At 48.8% G+C, this 21,218-nt stretch overlaps 2 protein-coding genes across 5 annotated transcripts; one reads left to right on the top strand and one right to left on the bottom strand.

The window, feature by feature from the left end:
- The first annotated feature begins 33 nt into the window (after positions 1–33).
- Positions 34–4,233, top strand: tcte1 (t-complex-associated-testis-expressed 1). 4 transcript variants are annotated; one of them, XM_064340798.1, is made up of 5 exons: positions 34–171; positions 1,282–1,512; positions 1,934–2,496; positions 2,797–3,246; positions 4,055–4,233. In XM_064340798.1, the coding sequence occupies exons 2-5, from the start codon at positions 1,329–1,331 to the stop codon at positions 4,211–4,213; spliced, it is 1,356 nt and encodes a 451-aa protein (XP_064196868.1). In that variant the 5' UTR covers positions 34–171; positions 1,282–1,328; the 3' UTR covers positions 4,214–4,233. The 4 variants fall into 4 exon arrangements, with proteins under 4 accessions (XP_064196868.1, XP_064196865.1, XP_064196867.1 ...); XM_064340795.1 differs by having other exon boundaries at positions 36–171; positions 4,043–4,233; XM_064340797.1 differs by having other exon boundaries at positions 105–177; positions 4,043–4,233.
- A 1,738-nt stretch (positions 4,234–5,971) lies between these two features.
- tmem151ba (transmembrane protein 151Ba) lies at positions 5,972–20,158 on the bottom strand. Its single transcript, XM_064340794.1, has 2 exons — positions 19,526–20,158; positions 5,972–12,777 (listed from the first exon to the last, which is right to left on the bottom strand). The coding sequence occupies exons 1-2, from the start codon at positions 19,607–19,609 to the stop codon at positions 11,245–11,247; spliced, it is 1,617 nt and encodes a 538-aa protein (XP_064196864.1). The 5' UTR covers positions 19,610–20,158; the 3' UTR covers positions 5,972–11,244.
- Positions 20,159–21,218: the final 1,060 nt, after the last annotated feature.

The following is a 21,218-nucleotide window of genomic DNA, read 5'->3' as shown; positions in this document are numbered from 1 at the left end:
AACCTTTCCGGTGCCCCAATGTCGAGCACACTGCTCAGTTTTCTTGGTGTGCAGGCAATATTTACGGCGCACAGGGTTGTAGAACTGTTGTTCAGGTCCTGTGTTGCGCTGACGCGCGCAGCGGCGGTTGTCATGACAACGACTTGCTCCCAGAAGAAAACGGACAGGACGGTAAATGTAATTTGCCTGCTTGATAAGTTGACGCTGTTCTTAAAAACGTCTCTGTGTGTCCCTTACAGTTTTACAGAAATTCTGAAACGGGCCAGCGGCAAAATATGACGTTTGTACTTCTGCAAACTCGTTAAATACAGGGAATGCAATAGAAATATCCAATTAGCAAGCTAGCCGGCTAGTGCAAGCTACCAAAGTCCTTGTTAACGTTATCTAGCTTGCAAAGTTATCTACCTAGTTTAGCTTTTCTGGTATTGATTTCTAACACAGCGAATGTATTTGAACTACAACGCATAACGCCTAATGTATTTCGCACAGAGCTTATTTTTTCACGAAGTATCTGGTCTTCATAGTGACTTCCATCTCAAAAAAATAATTTATTGAGAGCTGAACGATTTAAATTGGCCTGTCACGATGCTGTTGGTGTAAAAGATGGAATGAAGTTGATGCAATTGAAGTCATGCTGATATCAAGAACAGAAGCCAGATGGTAAACACAGAAATATTCCTGTTAACACACTTGGTAGTAATTGCAGTCCTGTCAGGGGAACTATTCCTGTTAACACAGCTTGCAGTAATTACAAGGGCTTGTCGGGTGATTATTTAAATCAGGTTTTAATTCGGTTTGGTTTTGAGGAAATTGTTTCAGGTTTTTTTTTCCATCAGGTTGGGTACATGCTTGTCTATTTGTCTTGTTTCTTATGACGCAACCTGGAAATCTCTCATCTGAATCTTCATCTTGACTGTCCTCATACAGGAAACTGCAGATGAACAGTAGACCCAGTGAATATGACCTAACTTCAGTCAGACATTGTTATTGTGTGTTTTCTCTTTATCCCAGTTTTACTCCTGTGGCTGCCAACGTTCATGTGTTCAAAGCAGCACATTAATATTTAAATAATCTGAAACTGAGCAAGGAGGATGGGGGCATGTCTCAATGTGAGAAGTATCTATCATTTCAGACGTTTACTGAAATTGTATATAGTGATTTATCTGTCAACAAATGTTTAATAGACCCCTCTTGCCACATTCAGACAGGCCCCTGTCCTCAACACTTGGGGTACCACTCACCACTGTCATATTCACGCTCGAATCTGAATCTGTTTTTTAGGGAAGTTTTGGAACACAAAGGCGAAGATCATCGAGGGCCAGTCAAAGATGTGTGACACGAAGGAGGGCTCGGGGAGGCCGCTGCAGATGTCTCCTCCGCTGGCCAATCAGAACCCCGCTGCCGACTCGCGGAAAATGCGCCGGATAATCGCGGAGGATCCGGAATGGTCTCTGGCCACCGTGCCGCTGCTCACCAACCTCTGCCTCACTCACATTATCCAGAACTTCGAAGGTGCGCTTCATTTATTTACTATAATAGAACTTACGTGTAGTGTATGCTGTTTATGTAAAAAAAAAAAAAAAAAAGAAGCTTGCCTGCACATTTTGCCTTAAGTCTGTAACTATAATATTTATATAATGACTAACCAACACTTTTCCTGGAGATCTACCACGTTGTAGATTTTCGCTCTAACACAGCGAACCTCATTCAACAGTTAGAGATCTCGTTCAGCTCCTAATTAGTACAGTCAAATGTGCCAAATTAGGGTTGAAGTGAAAACCTACAGGATGGTAGATCTCCAGGAACAGGGTCGGGCAGCCCTGCTCTAAGTGATTTACACTGCGGAGGATCACCTGTGACCGCTGTGTTTGGTTAGAACCAAAATGTTCCGCTTCCTTTTTTGTGTCTTTTTTTAAAACTTCTGTCGCCACAGAGAACCCCATTCTGGAGCAGCTGCTGCCGGCCCACAAGGCGTACGTCCACGCCCGGCTGTCCACGGCGCTGCCGCTGCGCGTTACCGCCAACCTGATCAGCGACGAGGGCTACTGGCAGCGCTGCTGCGAGTGCCGCTGGGCGCTGAACAACGCCTCGGCCTACGGCGGCAGCTGGAAGCGCATGTTCCTGGAGCGCCACCTGCAGGGCCTGATCGAGCTCTTCATCCCGGACGTGACGGACCCGGCCGCCGTGCTGGAGGCCGTGCCGCACTGCCGCGGCTTCGTCCGCCGGCTGGACGTGTCCCAGCTGCTGCCGCCCATCCGCCAGCCGCGCGCCCGCGAGGAGGACGAGGACGAGGCCAGCGACGGCGGCTACGACGGGCCCTCCCTGGACCACTTCGACTTCAGCGCCCTGCTGCCGCAGCTGCAGAACCTGGAGGAGCTGCACGTGGTGTACCGCGTCAGCGGCTGCGGCATGAACTTCGAGTGGAACCTGTTCGAGTTCACCTCCCGCGACTGCCACTCCCTGGCCAAGGCCCTCAAGTCCTGCAAGACCCTGAAGGTACGGTAGGGCATCCAGTCCTGAACCCCCAAATAGAAACCACATGAGGTGAAAAAAACCCAAACAGTGGGTAGAAAAAACTTTGGTGAAACCCGGCTTTGATTATTTTCTCACCTGTGTCATAGCCGTAGTAAACGTGTCTCAGGTGGTCCGGGTGCAGTAAGGTGGACCCATGTTCTCTGTAAGACTCTGGTGCTCCTGTGTCTCAGGTAGACCCATGTTCTCTGTAAGACGCTGGTCCTCACTGTGTCTCAGGTAGACCCGTGTTCTCTGTAAGATGGTGGTGTTCCTGTGTCTCAGGTGGTCCGGGTGCATCAGAGCAAGGTGGATGATGAGCGCTGCCAGGTTCTGGTGCGCAGCCTGCTGGACCACCCCGCCCTGCAGGAGCTCGATCTCTCCCACAACCTGATCGGCGACCGCGGCGCCAAGGCCGTGGGCAAGCTGCTGGGCCGCTGCCGGCTCCAGAGGCTCACGCTGTGCGACAACCGCATCCGGGGTCCCGGGGGCCAGGCGCTGGCCCACGCCCTGGCCAAAACCTCCACCCTCACCGCCCTCAACCTCCGCCTCAACTTCCTGGGCGACGAGGGGGGCCAGGCCGTCGCGCACGCCCTCCTGAAGAACAGGAGCCTGGTGACCGTCCACCTGGGGGCCAATCAGATGACGGAGCCCACGGCCATGGTCCTATCACAGGTGCTGGCCCAGAACAGCGTCCTGCGCGACATCAACCTCTCCTGTAACAGGCTGGGAGTGGTAAGTAGCTTCGCCCCCCTCACGCGGCCTGGCCGCCGCCCACTTCCTGTTTCAGATCTTCTGAGGCTGGTGCACGTGCTGTAGCCTGATGCACTGAAAATAACCTCCCTCACAGTCTGAGTGCGATGGTGGTGAGAACTGTAACACTTCAAGCACGTGAGTAAGAACATGTATTTATAAAGTGGCAGATGTACCAGTCTACAACAGCACCAATCCAGTTTAAACAGTTGTTTGCGTGCAAACATAAGTGCATGTTCTGATTTTGTAAGTGTTATGTGGCGAGATAAAATGTACCAAGTTCAAATTTATCTTTAAATTCATGTTTGCATCTTATATTATTCATGGCACTTGGACAGAAATACTCATTGGAAGTGTAGAGAAGGCTTTATACCCCAGGAATAGTCTGTACGTCTCCCAGAATGCACTGCTCTCGTATTTCAACCCGCTGGGGAGATGGAGGAGGGCTCAGTTTCTTTTCTTCCTCTGTTCCCACCTTGGCCCTGGCGGAGGGAAGCTTCAGAGCCTAACGCCAGTCAGAACTGTGAAAGCGTGTCCGTGTAGCTGTCACCAAAATCTTGTGTTTGTAAGTTTCGGCTTCGTCAAGCACGGGCAGAGTTTTTAGATTAGCTGTACAAGCACTGTGTAAGAAAAAGTGTTCCAAACAAACTGATATTAGGTTAGAAAAATAATTACGGTGTAGGCTTGAGGTAACGCACTGTGTGTGTGTGTGTGTGTTCATGCATGCGTGTGTGTGTATGTGTGTGTGCGCGTGTGTGTGTGTGTGTGTGTTTTTAAGGACGGTGGAAAGGCTTTGGAGGAAGGCATGTCACACAACTGCAGTGTGTTGGAGTGTGATGTGCGGCTGACAGATATGGGACAGGAGAGCGAGTTCAGCATCAACCAGATCCTGCAGAACAACCGAAACAAAGCACGCACCAAACCCCTTTACCAGCTGCACTCCCCTTAGACACACACACACACACAACACCACACCACACCACCACACACACACACTCCACCACCACCACACACACCGCAGCGCACCACACACACACACTCACACACACCAGAGCGTGCACCACCCCTTACCAGCTGACTCCCTTAGACACACACACACACACACACGCACACACACACACACACACACGACCAACACACACACTCACACACACACAGAAGCGATGCACCAACACCCCTGTACAGCTGCACTCCCCTTAGACACACACACACACACACACACACGCACACACACACACACACACACCACACACCACAGCTGCACCAAACCCCTTACACACGACACCCACCTACCACACACACACACACCACACCACCACACACACACAACACACACACACACACACACACACTCACACACACACACAAGAGCGTGCACCAAACCCCTGTACCAGCTGCACTCCCCTTAGACACACACACACACACACACACACACTCACACACACACACACACGCACACACACACACACACACACACACGCACACACGCGCACACACACACTCACACACACACACACACACACAGAGCGTGCACCAAACCCCTGTACCAGCTGCACTCCCCTTAGACACACACACACACACACACACACACGCACACACACACACACGCGCACACACACACTCACACACACACACGCACACACACACACACGCACACGCACACGCACACACGCACGCCACACACACACACACTCACACACGCGCACACACACACTCACACACACACACACACACACACAGAGCGTGCACCAAACCCCTGTACCAGCTGCACTCCCCTTAGACACACACACACACACACACACACACGCACACACACGCGCACACACACACACACACACACACGCACACGCGCACACACACACACACACACACACACACACACACACACACACACACACACACACACACACACACACACACAGAGCGTGCACCAAACCCCTGTACCAGCTGCACTCCCCTTAGACACACACACACACAAACACACACACACACATGCGCACACACACGCACACACACACATGCGCACACATGCGCGCACACACGCACACACACGCACACACACTGTGCTGTTCAGTCCCTTTTCTCCAGTTGCCTGGCTGGCGTCTCATTAGAACTGGTGGTGTGTGTTTGAGTCAGATAAGGAGAAAGAACTGAATGAACTGCTTTGATCCTCAGAAACTCACCTGCTCAGTCCAGACTGTGTGGCCTTTCAGCAATAACATTATACCTGAAGCACTGTATCACACTCAAATGCCCTCAAAATGGGGAATTATAATAAATTCTTCTGATAGTTATGTAAATTCCTGTCTCTCTGTGCAGAAATATTTGTGCAAAAGGAATCATTAATTAAGTGGGGCGGAGTTGTACACCTTGGGTACATGTTTAATAAAACTGCCTCTGAACGTGTCCAGCTAATTGGGACTATTAGTTTTAAGGGGAATTTGCAAACTGCACATGCAGACACACACGCACGCACGCACACAGACGCACACACACACGCACTCACAGACACACACACAGACACACACGAACGCACACAGACACACACACACGCACACAGACACACACACACAGACACACACACAAGCACACAGACACGCACGGACACAGACACACACGCGCGCACACACACACACACACACACACACACACACAGGGAAAAGCTCTGGGAGGTTTCTCACAATAATGACACAGTTTGTGTAACGCAGACAGTCAAAGTCCTTTTTATTTCAAAACACAAAATTTTTATTCAGTTACCCTCCTGCAGCTCCGATACGCAGGTTTGGTTTGCAGACTTTGCAGTGAATATGGGTGACACAAAGGCAGCATTGTGGTAAGTGTTAATGTACATACAGACTTTCTCTTTATATCAGTCTTACACATTTAGTATCGAGAAATGAGTTCACACCAAGCTAGTGAAATATCTTATCCAAACAGTTCTTTTCTTCTGTCAAGACTGTTCAAAGATGACCAATCAGACACCAGAAAAAAACACACTAGAGAAATAAGTGGCAGAGCAGAGCTTCTTGTGTATGATATCAGAATTAAATAACACTTCAGTGTTGTCTGATCTGATGTGGATTAGATCTGTGGAATTTATGTAAGATTATGATTGCTGTGGTTATGTTAACGCAAAGTCAGACCATCTTCACTCAGAACACACCGCAGTAGCTGCCTCAGCAATCCTGTGCCTGAAAAGGCTGTTTGTTCTCCATTTTCCAGCATACAGACAGGTGGATGAGTGTCAGCATTATGATATCATAAACACAGTGTGCAGTCCATTAGCTGTGCTTGTGATATCATTGCACACTGTGTTTGTGATATCATTGCATGGTGTGTTAGTGATATCATTGCACGCTGTGTTTGTAATATCATTGCACTCTGTACTTGTGATATTGCACACTGTGATAGCATTGCACGCTGTGCTTGTGATAGCATTGCACACTGATATCATTGCAGGCTGTGCTTGTGATACCATTGCACGCTGTGTTTGTGATAGCATTTCACGCTGTGTTTGTGATATCATTGCACTCTGTAGTTGTGATATCATTGCACTCTGCTTGTGATAGCATTGTGCGCTGTGTTTGGTTATTACTATACAGCTTGTGTCATACCTGAACTTTCCTGGTTTGTTGCTACAACAAATAAGAATAAAAATGTTTATGCTTAGGAAAACAATATAACTACAATGATTCTTGTAAAATTTAAATTAAAAAAGTGCTCTGCCAGTCTGTAGATGGATTTCAGGATAAACAGCTCCAAATGTACATGAGCTCTGAATGATCTGTGTATATACAATAAGTTATTTTATTTTTTATTTTTTGCAACTGTTCTGCACCAGAGCTCCAGATATACATTAATGACTTGAACTCCGACAAACCAACATGGCCTTTTTATCAGACACGGTTTATGCTTTATTTTACGGGTGACACATTCAACGGCACACGAGAACACACTGACATCCCCGTCGCAGTATTTACAGTAGAAAAGTCATCCTCCGCCTCCCTTCACCCACAAGCTGGCAAACTTCATAAAAATATGAATACCTGAACCTCTCCAACCAACAGGATACACCAAACCCGCCCTGCTTTTCTTTACATTTTCAAATGTTTCAAATATAGGCGGCTGTTCAGAACTAAAGGGAATGATGGTAACAGTCATTTGTGATGTAAAAGTCATGATTTTGTTTTTTTAAAAAAGGTTTCAGATTTTTATTTAGTGTGTAGCGTGTCTTTTGCCCAGATTCAGTTCAGCCTGGACACATGGTCCTCACACATTGAGTTAGGGCTCCTAGGCCTGGTCTGCACCGAGCTACTGCAGTGACAGCCTGTTTGCTGTGGAGACTCTCTGCTGTCTCACCTGCTGCAGGATTCCTCCGATTGGGCTAAAAACTTCCCTGGAAACCGGCACAATCGTGTAGCACCCTGCAGACCTGGGGTTCTGCAGGAGTTAGAGATCACATCCAGAGCCCCTGGACCCAGCACGGTCATGTAGCACCCTGCAGACCTGGGGTTCTGCAGACCCCACATCCAGAGCGGTGGCTGGACGCCTCCGGGCTCTTGCGGGTCTTGCATAGATGCACGTACCACATGCAGAGAAAACCGCGCCGTAAAAAGGCCGAGAAGCTTCCGCCCGTCTCTCATACGAGACGTGAGCCGTCGACAGATGCTCAGCTTTCATTTTTATAAACCTTGTCTTAAATTTAAGTATTTTAACAAAAAATAAATAAAACGGTGCTTGTTATTAGCAGAGAGACGCGACACTGACAGCAGTACATCTGCTCGTTGTCGTCAGTGAAGAGGAATGTGGATCAGTGGAGGTACAGCCTGCGATATGTGCCGTTGTGGGGTGCGTGTGTTGTGCTGTGCTGTATCGGGTTGTGTTGTATTCTGGTGTGTGCGTTGTGTGCTCTATGTTGTGTTACGTTACGTGGTATTTACATTGCACTGCGTTGCGTAGTGTTGCGCTCAATGGCATTTTAGCTTTTTATCTTGTACTCGAGACGTTGGCGGAAATGCGAACGCGCAACAGTACAGACGTGGCCGTCGGACACAGAAACGAGCGGGCGAGTGAAGGTGAAGACAATCAGCAGCACTGCCGTCATTATGTTTAAAAAAACAAAAAACAAAGGACATTGAGTTTACATGTACAAAGACCGAGTTCCTGAGCATAGGTTCTGGAGCTACTGTGTGGATATAGAGAGCTTATAGAGCGTTTTGGCGGTACATATGAAGGTGAAATGCTTACCTACTGTAACTCTGAATATTTGATAGATGTACTCTTACGGCAGATTCATAAGGCTGAGAAAGAAAACTTTTTTTTGCTTTTCTCATCTTTTGAGCACGATTCTGTGCCACCACACTGTTCCCATGTTTCTGCTGGTGGCAGCACTGTGGACGTCGGGTAAACATACGAGCTGTTACTGCTCCAGAGTGAACCTCTCTGCATGGCCAGGGTTCTGACAGAGGTTATAAATAGACTGCAGGTAACAGGACTGTTTTTGGTCAGGCTTTGGAAAAGGAAGGTAGGCCTGAGAGATCCGCTTATTGTCCGCCTCTCTCTCTGTTCTCTCACGGAGGCTGTCTCACACCTTCTGCTGCTTTCCTTCTGGCTGTCTGAGCGCTGGGTTTTTCGCCCCAGGTAAAAATAGACGGGTTCTGCAGTTTATTCTGGATGTAAGTGATCCGGGTTTGGCCTGGATAGAAAAATGATCTTCATCCATTTTTAGGACAATCAGTATCTCTGATTAGCAGACTCAGAGGGCAGTTTTTACATTTACGTTTTACTTTTTTTTTTTTTTTTTTAAACATTCTTAAATATTGCTTCATTAAGGCTGCATAAGACCAATCAACTACTTCCTAAAATTTGAGATAATTTAATTAATAAAAGATAATCCACTTTAGAGCTCTGCTTAACCATTTAGAGGCTGAACATGTATTTAATTAAATAACTCTCCTCAGTAACTTCAACCACTGAAGGATGACGAGGTAGCGCTTGGGGCTAAACTGTAGGATCGTGTAGAAGTCAGACTGATGTGAGAAGAGTCGCTTTGGGCAGTGAGGGCTACTGTAACTGTGATCTCACTCTGAAAGAAACAGGTTTCTGGGGGGCGATTGTGTCAGTACAAGATAACAGTGAGGGAATTTCCTAAACTGCAGATTTGGAATGTAAAACTCAGCTCCAGTTACACATGTTACACAGATTATATTCTAGCCGTAGATACTAATATGATCAAGAAATGGCAATTTCATAAAAATTAAAATTCAGATATCTCTTCAGCCACATTCTACTGGATCCCTTCAGCAACATTCAGTGATCCACTAGGATCTGCTCTATGAAATGTACTGAACATCTATGTAGAAGCATTCATAAGAATTACGAACATGAGGCCTGTTAGATGCCCTAATGATTGATGGATGCTTCCATACGCAGACAGTTTTCTGTAATAGTACGCCCGCTAACCTTTAAGGGAGTGAGAGGCGGTGTTTTCACCTGAAGCCAGCCTTGCCTGGAGCTCGCCCTGCGCGAGGAGCGCACCGCGAGCTCTCAGGGCCCCGCCGCTCACAGTCCGTTTGAAGCTCGCCTTCCTTTGGCATCCTTCGCTAAATTATTCATTTACTGACGAAGGCGCTATAAATAGCAACGCAGGAGGAGCGGGAGATGCTAGTCTGCCTGTTTTAATGACTCTTCTTGTGTGTGCTTAAAACATTTAAATGGACACGCATCTTCAAAGTAGCGCTCCACTGAAAGAGCAACGCTAAGATGAGCCATCTTCTGCCCCTCGATCTGCGGCCTTGTCAGCCCTGAACAAAACTGATCACACTGTATTATTTTAACATCTGAATGCCATGGGAATTATTTTACGGGAATGTATCCATTTAGCGATCATCAGCCTTTTGGGAAATACTGCGGTCTTTAGTCTGTGCCACTGCTGTCGCGTCTGTCACATTTTACACATTTATAAGGACACGTGCTCTCAAATGCACAGAGGAAACGATGTTTGAATGAGGATTAAATATTAAACATACAGAGAGTAAATATCCCATAGGCTTTTGGGCCTGGCTGATTCTTTCACCTGCTCGAAGGCTGCTGATTGGCTGGGGCGGCACTGTGATGTGCCATATCTGGTCACACGCCTGTCAGGGGGAATCTCGCGCAGAACGACCCGTTCCATCAAACGCGAACGTGTCAGAAAGCACCCGTTGCCCCCGGAGATTACGCCCATGACTGTCACCCTCACACGGAACAAACAGCATTCGAGAATAACCAGTTCACTAAAAAAAACCTTCAATATTTCATTCTCTCAAATGGAACAGGTGAAAAATGTTAGGTTTAAAGTTATAATAAATAATTATAAAAGGTAAAAAAAACATTTTGTTATATAAATTATAAATATTATTTGTCTTCTATCCAAACAGAAAAAGATTTTTTGAATGAATCAGCCCATGATTTGTCCTGCGAAATCTGAAAAAAAAAACAATTCAGAAACTGACAAATGAATCTCTGAGAGGACAAAATGGTGTCTGAGTTATTGCCACGAGTTCTTCCAGAGTGTCACGGTGGTCAACGACCACAGAACTGCCACCAGAAGCCCAGCAGTCACACCGCAAACCAGCAACAGGCACCGTCCCCTCAAAACCACTGCACTGTGTCATATAATTGATTATAATTCAATATAATATAACATGCTGCAATATATAAAAGAAAGAAGTTTTACCGTTTTACCGACTCGCTATTAAAAATACGACTGGAAGAAACAGGTAGGATGTGGAAGGAGGCGGAGCTCAGAGAGTTTCCCCAGGTGTGCGGTCACACCTCACCTGCAGCCACACAGGTAAGAGAGGGCGAGCTCGTCTGCGTTAGTCAGCGATAATCCGCTCCAGTCTCCAGGCTGTACTCCCGCACGTTTGGGTCCCCAGAGCGTCCGCAGCTCCGCGTTCACGTCCCGCGCGCGGTCGGCGTGGCGATGGCGGCGGCGGGTCATAGCGAGGTCTCCACGCAGGACCCGTTGCGGTGCAGCGAGCGGTGGTTGTGGTTCAGGCAGCCCTCGTTGCGGTGCACGATCAGCACGGGGAAGTAGAGGGCGTCCTGATAGGGCGGCGGGGGCGGGGGCGTGGTGTCGCCGTTGGCGACGGCGGCGGTGGCGCTGGCTGCGGTGGCGGTGGCGCTGGTGGACAGCGGGCCGGACAGGCAGCGGGTGCTCTCGGTGGCGCATGCGGCGCTGTCGCCCTCGGCGAGGCTGCCGCCGCTGTGGCTCCTCCACAGGCAGCTCCGGCGCGAGCCGTAGAGCCGGCCCAGCGAGAAGCGGCTGGCGCTGAAGGGCAGGCGCGGGCTGGCCGCGTTGCAGATGCTCAGCGCGCTGCGCGAGAAGATGGACGAGCTGCTGATGGCGCGGTGGCAGCGCTCGCAGTTCTGCCGGTACCCGCCGCTGCCCCCGCCCCCGCCGCCGTACCCGCCCAGCGCGTACCCGCCGCAGCCCGACAGCTGCGCCAGGTCCATCAGAACCGCCTCCGAGTAGCTGGGCACCAGCTGCTGGTTGGACCGGATGTGCCACTCCAGCTCGGTGCTGTCGATGGTGTTGACGCGCGGGATGTGGCGGCAGAACGGCGGCCGCTCGTCGGACGGCGTGACGGGCGCGTAGTCGAAGCCGAACAGCTTCTCCACGTGGTAGTGCACGTACGCGGTGCGGTACTCCGTCAGCGCGCGCAGCGGCCAGGACAGCGTCAGCAGCGCCGCCGCCCAGAAGGCGTAGTGCGAGGCGTACCAGGGCAGGTGCGCCGGGTCCGAGAACGCCATCATGTACTCCTTGAAGTCCACGTTCTTCAGGTGCATGCCCTCGCGCGCCTCCATGTAGTCGTCCAGCCCCTCGTTCTCGGTGAAGAAGCGCGCGCGCTGCGTCAGGTACGAGTTCTCCGACTCCACGTTGGCGAAGCTGAAGCACTTGGTGAAGCGCAGCTTGGTGACAGCGAAGCGCTCCAGGCCCAGCAGCCGCTTGGAGATGTCCTTCACCCCGCAGTTCCCGTAGTCGAACTCGGCCTCGGCCACGTGCGTGTTCACCCGCTCGTGGTACACCTGCGTGGTGGTGTAGGCGTCGCCGTTGCGGTAGCGGGTGACCTGGCGCGTGCGGCGCACGTAGTGGTAGCTGATGGCCTTCCACCAGATGCAGGGCGTGGCCAGCTGCATCCTCTGCACGCGCTCAGACACGCTCTCCACGTCCACCTTGTACTGCAGCTCGCTGCGGGTGTAGCAGTGCCAGCACTCCACCAGGTAGACCACGTAGAGCATGAGCAGGAAGGCCAGCGGGATGTAGATGTAGCCGTTGGAGCAGGGGCTGTCGTGGTACATCATGGACTTGCCCTTGTAGGCGCTGTCGAAGGTCAGGCGCGTCACCTTGGTGACGTGGCACCAGGTCATGACCCCCACGCAGCCGTACATGAGCAGGGACAGCAGCAGGCATTTCCAGTGCGTCTCGCGGCACAGCGACTTGCTGAGGGACTGCTTCAGAGGCCGCTGCTGCAACACAGAGAGGGGAGACCTCAACATCATCCTCAACCTTAACATCAGCATCAACATTAACCTCAACATCAACTCACATCAACCTCACATCACTCAACATCGCATCAACCTCAGCATCAACCTCACAATACCTCACATCAACCTCAACATCAGCATCAACCTCAACATTAACCTCAACATCAGCCTCAACCTCAGCATCAACATCAGCATCAGCATCAACCTCAACCTCAACATCAGCATCAACATCAGGTACCTCTACAACAACACCTCACCTGTTCATTAAAGCAGGACATTGCACAGGTAACACCTCACCAGCTCCGTGGGTCTGAAAGGGTTCTGATTTTACGGCAGGAAGCGAACATCCAGCACACACACACACGCAGACGCACACACTCTCTCTCTCACACACACACACGCACACACACTCTCTCTCACACACACACACACACGCACACTCTCTCTCACACACACACACGCACACACTCTCTCACACACACACACACACACGCACACACTCTCTCACACACACACACACTCTCTCTCTCTGTCACACACACACACACGCACGCACGCACACACACACACATTTGTATGTTTGAATGAGAATGTGGCTCTGCTGATGGATGCTCCTCACTGCTCCACACGGGGCGGTGGAATTAGGGGGGGAGTGAGCGACTCAAGCTGGACCCCAGGGGTCCCGCTGAACCGAGCTGACGGGTCGTTTCGCGGTGCTAAATATTTAACGGCAAACTCGGCGTTCAAAGTGCTCTGCCATTTGTTATGCACGAGCCGGGCTCTCTGTGCCTGTATCCGCTTACAGATTTCCCCATCACACATCCACTCGCCAATCCACTGCTGCTGACCAGTTCAACACAACTGCCTGTCCGAGTTTAACACATGTACACGAAGCACAATTCTGTTAATGTGATGGACAATTCACATCTTTACTTTCACATCCTCATGCACACGTGCACGCACACACACACACACACACACACGCACATATATACATGTATACAATAATTGATTTGTTATTTATCAGATCGGTTACTCAGAGAAACAAAAATAGATTTTTTTCTCTGAGCCCTTGACCATAGAAAAACACAGTTCCTTCCAAACAAATCTGTAAAATTAATTATACAAGTAAATATGGCAGTCTGGACATACATAACAATCGAATATATATTTTACACAATAATATACCCACTGTCATGACTCATGTTTATATTTAATTAGTACTGAGCTACAAGCTGAAATGTGCGGGTTGCTTACAGATAGCTCTCTTTAATATTTGAGCTAAATCTGCAGCATTTTTTCACAGATTCGAAAGAGTCAGTCATGTGCTGCTCACCGCAGAACACGTCTGTCACACGTTCACAGATTTTAAATATGCGCTTTAAAAATAGACGCCTTCCTGGTGTGAGATTTACAGAATTCCTCTCGAGTTAATCTACAACAGAATAAGATTCAGTTACCTCCACGACCACTTCCTGATAAATAAAAATTTAATAACTGATAATGGAGGTGGTTAGCAATATGCAGCTCAAGCAGAACTACTGTAATTAGGATTAAACTTGACGAACATAATATAATTATTGTAGTGTTAGCAGTCAAGTGAAGATGTTAATGTTGCTAACAATCAGGACAGTGCGAATATGCAAGCACGCGCAATGCTAATATGCTGTCATGTTCACGACACTGACTGTACAATAACAATAACACAGCTGTACTGTGTCATAAAGCCGTGGCATGCTAGCGTGCTAATAATCTCATAATTTTTCAGGCAGCGATAAAATGAAAAACAAGCCATCTCCCACACACCCCATTTCACACAAGCGGCGCAGGTGTCCAACACCCCCCACCCCCCCCCCAGGGACACCCTGTTGGGGGCCCCGCCCTGAAAGGCAGCCATAAGTTTGGGCTGTAGCACAGAGCTGCGCAGTCAGAAATTTGCATATCCATGCCTCCTGCACCAATCAGCATGGGCCTGTGGGTCCCTTCCACCAATCAGCATGGGCCCGTGTGCTCCCTGCACCAATAAGCATGGGCCTATGTGTGTTTATGGGACTTCCACTGCACATATGTCCACATGCATAAATATATGAAGTAGGCTTGATTTCTGCTTTCTGCAGGGCAAAGTACAATTTCTCTTTCAGAATTTACAGGATCATTGCTCTAGAACAAGAGCATTGCTGCTTTGTTGAAAACTGGCATTTCAGACATTGGTCCAATTTTATTCACCATTTGTCCTTAGCTTTGACTCAAATGCAAGTTTTGGTGTTTTTTTTGGTTTCATGTACACTGTTAATGGAGTTAGTTTTGGTGATCACTGGATAAGAAAAAAAACAGAAGGCATGTATTTAATCTGTTCTGCTTAGCCTCGGTACATTAGCGTCTGCTGAGTGCCTCCTGCGTGAGCCCTGTCCGGTGTGGCGGTGCTTTATGGGTGATGGAGAGGAGGGAGACGCGTTTGCGCCGGGCAGACCGCTGGGCCCGGTGTATCAGCCCGGGGTTCGTACGGCTGTGTAAGCACGCCTGTGAAGGTCCCCTCTCCCTCCGCCAGCGCGCACCGGTGACCTTACCGCCTGCAGACTGTTTACCCAGCTCAGCACCACCGTATCGGCTCAGCCAACCCCCGAAAATGACACCAGCGCAAAAAGAAAAAATCAATGAGATTTCCCATGATGCCCCGGGCCCCAGGGCCCCTGCTGGATCCTGCAGCTGCCGCTCAGAGTGTTTACTCTCCTCCAGGACATCGGCTCGGGCTGTGACCTGATAAATCACAGATTACGCCGTCAAACGCTCAACGCCCCATGGCAATGTTCCCTGGCCAAGGAGCCGACAGCACCGTCTGGGCCGCGTTAGCTGCAGTCTGAGTACCGTTAGCCGCAGTCTGGGCCACGTTAGCTGCAGTCTGAGTACCGTTAGCCGCAGTCTGAGTACCGTTAGCCGCAGTCTGGGTACCGTTAGCCACAGTGTGGGCCACATTAGCCACATTCTGGGCCACGTTAGCCGCAGTCTGAGTACTGTTAGCTGCAGTCTGGGCAGCGTTAGCCACAGTCTAGGTACCATTAGCCGCAGTGTGAGCAGTACTAGCTGCAATGTTAGCCACAGTCTGGGCAGCGTTAGCCGCAGTCTGGGTACCGTTAGCCGCAGTGTGGGCCACGTGAGCCACATTCTGGGCCACGTTAGCCGCAGTCTGGGCCACGTTAGCTGCAGTCTGAGCAGTGCTAGCCGCAGTGTGGGCCACGTTAGCCACATTCTGGGCCACGTTAGCCGCAGTCTGAGTACTGTTAGCTGCAGTCTGGGCAGCGTTAGCCACAGTCTAGGTACCATTAGCCGCAGTGTGAGCAGTACTAGCTGCAATGTTAGCCACAGTCTGGGCAGCGTTAGCCGCAGTCTGGGTACCGTTAGCCGCAGTGTGGGCCACGTGAGCCACATTCTGGGCCACGTTAGCCGCAGTCTGGGCCACGTTAGCCGCAGTCTGGGCCACGTTAGCTGCAGTCTGAGCAGTGCTAGCCGCAGTGTTAGCCACAGTCTGGGCAGCGTTAGCTGCAGTCTGGGCCACGGTAGCCAAAGTCTGAGCAGTGCTAGCCGCAGTGTTAGCCACAGTCTGGGCAGCGTTAGCTGCAGTCTGGGCCGCGTTAGCCAAAGTCTGGGTAGCGTTAGCCACATTTTGGGTACCATTATCCACAGTCTGTTGAGCTGCAGATGCCTGATCAGCCAGCAGGGGTTGCTGCTGCACAATATCATCCCAGCTGAGAGAATCCCTCCCATCGCTGGTGCACAGTTAGATATAATAACATACATCACTCTTTATGCAGCCCTGGGGTTGCTAGTCAATCTGCACTGGCACAGTCTTTGGTTCTACTTTGATTCTATTTTCAGCACTGCCCACTATTATCAACCAGACACAAACACCAGCCAATCAGATACTTCATTAGTACAGAGTTGGTCACATGACTCTGCCCACCCCCAGTGTACAGACGCATGGTGAATGTGACTGTCCCACACAGTAAGGCCGAGCATCCAGCATCATCATTAAATTTACTACTCACATTTAGCTCATTTTTACAGGGAACCATACAGTCTATCCACAGCATGTGGTTCTGTTCTTCACTTTCCATGACTAATGTAAACTCTTGTTTATGCGATTTCAATTCCTACACAATACTTTTCTACAGTTCCAGTGAGCGCCAAACTTCTGATTAGGTTTAACACCTGAGCAAGACACCTAACCCCTAACTGCTCTGGTGAATGAGAGGCATCAATTGTAAAGCGCTTTGGATAAAAGCGCTATATAAATGCAGTCCATTTACCATTTACCATAACACACTAAATGCGACCAAAAATTATGAAATAAAAATTAAACGGCATTTAAAATGATGCTTGTTTTAAAGCCAGTGTGCGTTTGCTTAAACATTTAGGACAGTGTCACAGAGGTGAGCCACACTTTAATAGTACTATTGCACCGCAGTGTCTAGATTGGATATTCCCCCTGACTGAAATATACTGTTCTCATAACACACTTATTCTGCAGTGGAAAATAGGCCAGCGCCTGAACTGAGCTCTCCTCTGTCACCATCATATTTCACACCTACCCATTACCACTGTACGGGTGAAATCATGTCACATGATTAGAAAACGTGTGTCCGCTAAAACCGAAGCCCCTCTGAATGCGCCCGTCCGACTGAAATTAAAATCCAGCTCCTCTCAGCGTGACGCTCCAAGTACATCGCATTCCTTTTAAACCCAATGCTCCCAGCTTAAGTAAATTCTGTCTCTTCTGAACACGGTCTAATGAATAAAATGAGAGAGGAACCCTGAGTGTGGCAGAGAACATCAGCCAATTGAAATTCAGTCCTGTCACCTCCTGTGTCATTTATAGTTGGTGTAAATGCAGGGGAGAGATTGTGCTTGGCTTCGCATCAAGTAGGTCTACAGTGTCTGCACATTGGTCTACACATTGTCTGTCTGCAGTGTTTGTTGCAAACAGGATAATATGAACCACAGTCACTGTTGAACTGAATCTCCCGATGTGCAGCAGAACTGTGTTGCACAGGGTAGTTAATATAGGTTCATTCTGGAGCTCGACAGCGCTAAACTTGGAGGCGAAGGAACCGGACGCGCCGTGCGTACGCTGTTTCCCTGTTTGCGCTTCCTGTTTCTCATGCACACTCTTCTGCTCTTTTGTGCACGCTCTTCCTCGGGCACACTCTTATTCATGCTTTGTGCACACTCTTTTTTTGGATTTTGTGCAGTCTTCCTTGCGCACTCTTTTTGTGCACGCTCTTACTTGTGCATCAGATTAGTTGAGCTTTGCCCAGTAGCCCAGGAATCAAACCCTGGACAGTAAGGGATGGGCCCCCCGAACACAGGCAGCCTGGGAAACGGGGATTTGTGTTAACGTGAGCGCATGCTCTGCCATCACTTTACACCCTGAAAAATTCTGATCTGCTCACTTTTGCTGATCTTTAAACCATCTGAACAGATCCCTCGCTATTACAGTCAAACACATTGACTAATTTACTTATGATAAAGATCCTCTCAATCCCTATGGCCCTTATATGAGCTTATATGATAAAGATCTGTCAGTGTACAGTGTCCTAAAGGAGCAGAGTATAGGTGTGTACAGAGATGTACCTTTAGAAGCAGAGTACAAGTGTGTACAGAGATGTACCTTTAGAAGCATGGTGCAGGTGTGTACACAGATGTACCTTTAGAAGCAGAGTACAAGTGTGTACAGAGATGTACCTTTAGGAGCAGAGTACACGTGTGTACAGAGATGTACCTTTAGAAGCAGAGTACAGGTGTGTACAGAGATGTAGGCTACCTTTATAAGTGTAGTACAGGTGTGTAAAGGTGTTTCTTTAGGAGGGGCCTCCAGGCAGTAAGATCCTATCTTCATCCTCCTCATCACTGTGCCATTGGGACTTTGCTCGCCACTGTTGTCAACAGAGTCGCAAAGGAGAGGCGGTGACACGCGGTGATGTAATCAACATTCTAAATTCTCATAAATGTAAAGCGCGAGGGCTCGGATGTTTCACCCCCTCTTCAACCCCTTCTTCCATCGGCGGGAAACGCGCTGTCTGTCCCGCAAGTAAAATAAAATAAACTTCCAGCTAACTAGATTGCAGCCGAGACACATACACAATTTAATCGCAGTAAACTGTTGGATTTTATGCCGCAAGTGTCAGAGCCTCGCGCTCAGGACCGCTGACTGCTCCTTTTCCCGGGTCTGGCAGCGATAATTTCACAAGGATTAATTTCAACTGCTTCAGGGTAGACTGTTGACAATTAAAATCCCTCTCTCTCTCTCTCTCTCTCACTCACACACACACACACGCTCATTGGCACATGCTCGCACACACATGCACAGATGAAAGGCGCCTAGTTTCATTTCATCACCAGCAAAGATGCCCGTTTTTAGCGAGCCACCCTGCGGCGCTTTTTTAGCACCTCGCCTAATTCAGGCCGTATCCGTCGCGCAGGGATCCCAAAGAACATTTGGGTGGAGAGGGAAATTCAGATGCTATGCATACAACTAGTCACCAACACATTAATTCCCCTCAAAGAAAACATCATTTACAACCCCCCCCCCCCCCCTCACCCCCTCACCATCAGTCGAATAGTAACTACGCTTAATATCTATAATATGTCATCCCTGCTTAAAGTCACGGGGCGTGTGCATATTTAAGGAAAACATGGAGACGCGGACGTGCAAAGGTGTGATAGCGCCTCTCACCTCCTCGCGGGGGCTTTCAGCGTCTTCCTCGGGAACCGTGGTGGTGCTGCTTTCGCTGGTCGGCGCCGCGGATGCTGGGGACATGGTGGTACTGGTGTAAATAATGAAGCATGGATCACCTCTGAAATTAATAGCTCCGAATCACAGCGCCACGAAAACTCGCCAGCAAACAAATACATTATCCAAGTCAAACCCCTCTTAAATTAATTTTTAAAAACCCCGGTTTAAAAAAAAAAAAAAAAGCTTAGAGCACCCCTTTCCCTGCGCATCCGCTCATGCAGGGCTTCCGTACGGGTTTGTATTTGTTGCATGTCTACGTGTTTCCAAGACCAAAAAAAAAAAAAAAATATTTTGAGAACAAATTGGCTTGATTCAGATATCCGTCCCCGTGTTGCTGTGTGAGAGAAAAGGGTTCGAACGGTTGTACCAACAACGAAAAAAATACATAAATTAGCTACCCCCTCGGTGAAAAGTCATTTCTGTCAGTCGGATTATAATACGGACAAAGACATTCGTGTAAAAGAAAGGTAAAAGCGTTAAGCGCGAGCGCACGTCTCCGGACGGCGTGTAAGGACTACAAATGAGCTGCGTTCGCGAATAAACGGCGTCGCGTGGCTGTTTGCTATCCGCTCCTCGTCAGGTAGCCTAATAAATGACGAGACAGCGGCGGCACAGGCAGATTTTTTCCTTTCTGTCGAATTGCATCGGGAGGGGGGGACGTGACCTTGCCAGTATGCTACGGGTTGTCATCAATTCAGTCAGCAACATAAATGTGGCGCTGATCTAGGCAAAACCAAAATAAATTAGTTTTTTTTAGGATGAAACAAAAAATCTGGCTAAAGGCGCTTCCGTAAATGTGATCCTGCTGAGAGGGAACCTGCTAATGAGTATTGAAAATACAGGGTTGGTACGCTAATAGATTTTAATCAATGCAATTCCAATCCTAAAGGTAATAATAATAATAATAATAATAATAATAATAACACACATGTATGTATTTATTTTTTTGTCTTTGGGAGATGCTGTGGCCCATGGCAGCCTACTCATCTGATTCATATCATTTTATTAGAGCCAGCACCAGGAACACACCCCTGAAGTGTTCCAGTTAGGCAGATTTCCTCCACTTTGCCACAAAATTACATTCATAAATCATTGTGCCACATGCTCCTGTAGTACAGTGTAACCTGTAGCATCCGAGCTAGCTCTGTATTGTAGTACTATGTAGCCTGCAAATATATAGCATCAGGGTTACTTCTCTACTGTAGTACAAGGCTATGTAGACTGTAAGCCTGTAGCATCTGGGCTAGCTCTCCTGTAGTACTACACAGCTTGTAGCATCAGTGCTAGCTCTCCTGTAGTACAGTGTAGCCTGTAGCACCAGTGATCGCCATCACTGTGTGGTGAATGTGAAAAAAGTTTTTTAAAATGATTTGTAACTAATTAAATTTTCCCACTACTATTCTGCGAAAGGAATAGAGAAGGATTCACCTCCAGGAACGAGCAGAATTGCCAGTCTGTGCACTGACTAATGATTATCCCCAGTGGGCAGTTGGAGGGTTGGGTTTGATTCAAATTTTCCTCCTCCTGCTGGACGGTCCCCTGGGACCAGTTATGCAACAGAAGCCGATTGGCTGTCATACCAGTGTAAATGGGACTAGAACAGTGCCTGGCTGCAGAAGACATCATTTGGCCT

The sequence above is a fragment of the Anguilla rostrata genome, chromosome 6, assembly GCF_018555375.3.
Source record: "Anguilla rostrata isolate EN2019 chromosome 6, ASM1855537v3, whole genome shotgun sequence".
In the NCBI taxonomy this organism is placed as follows: Eukaryota; Metazoa; Chordata; class Actinopteri; order Anguilliformes; family Anguillidae; genus Anguilla; species Anguilla rostrata.
Note: the sequence above shows the minus strand (reverse complement) of the source record. Positions and strands in the feature narration are given on the sequence as shown.

Coding starts and splice junctions, on each gene's coding strand:
- tcte1 (XM_064340795.1), top strand. CDS start 1,329: ATGTGTGACACGAAGGAGGGCTCGGGGAGGCCGCTGCAGATGTCTCCT. Junction 1,513..1,933: donor CATTATCCAGAACTTCGAAG/GTGCGCTTCATT, acceptor CTGTCGCCACAG/AGAACCCCATTCTGGAGCAG. Junction 3,247..4,042: donor CCTGTAACAGGCTGGGAGTG/GTAAGTAGCTTC, acceptor TGTGTTTTTAAG/GACGGTGGAAAGGCTTTGGA.
- tmem151ba (XM_064340794.1), bottom strand. CDS start 19,609: ATGTCCCCAGCATCCGCGGCGCCGACCAGCGAAAGCAGCACCACCACG. Junction 12,778..19,525: donor CTGAAAGCCCCCGCGAGGAG/GTGAGAGGCGCT, acceptor TCTGTGTTGCAG/CAGCGGCCTCTGAAGCAGTC.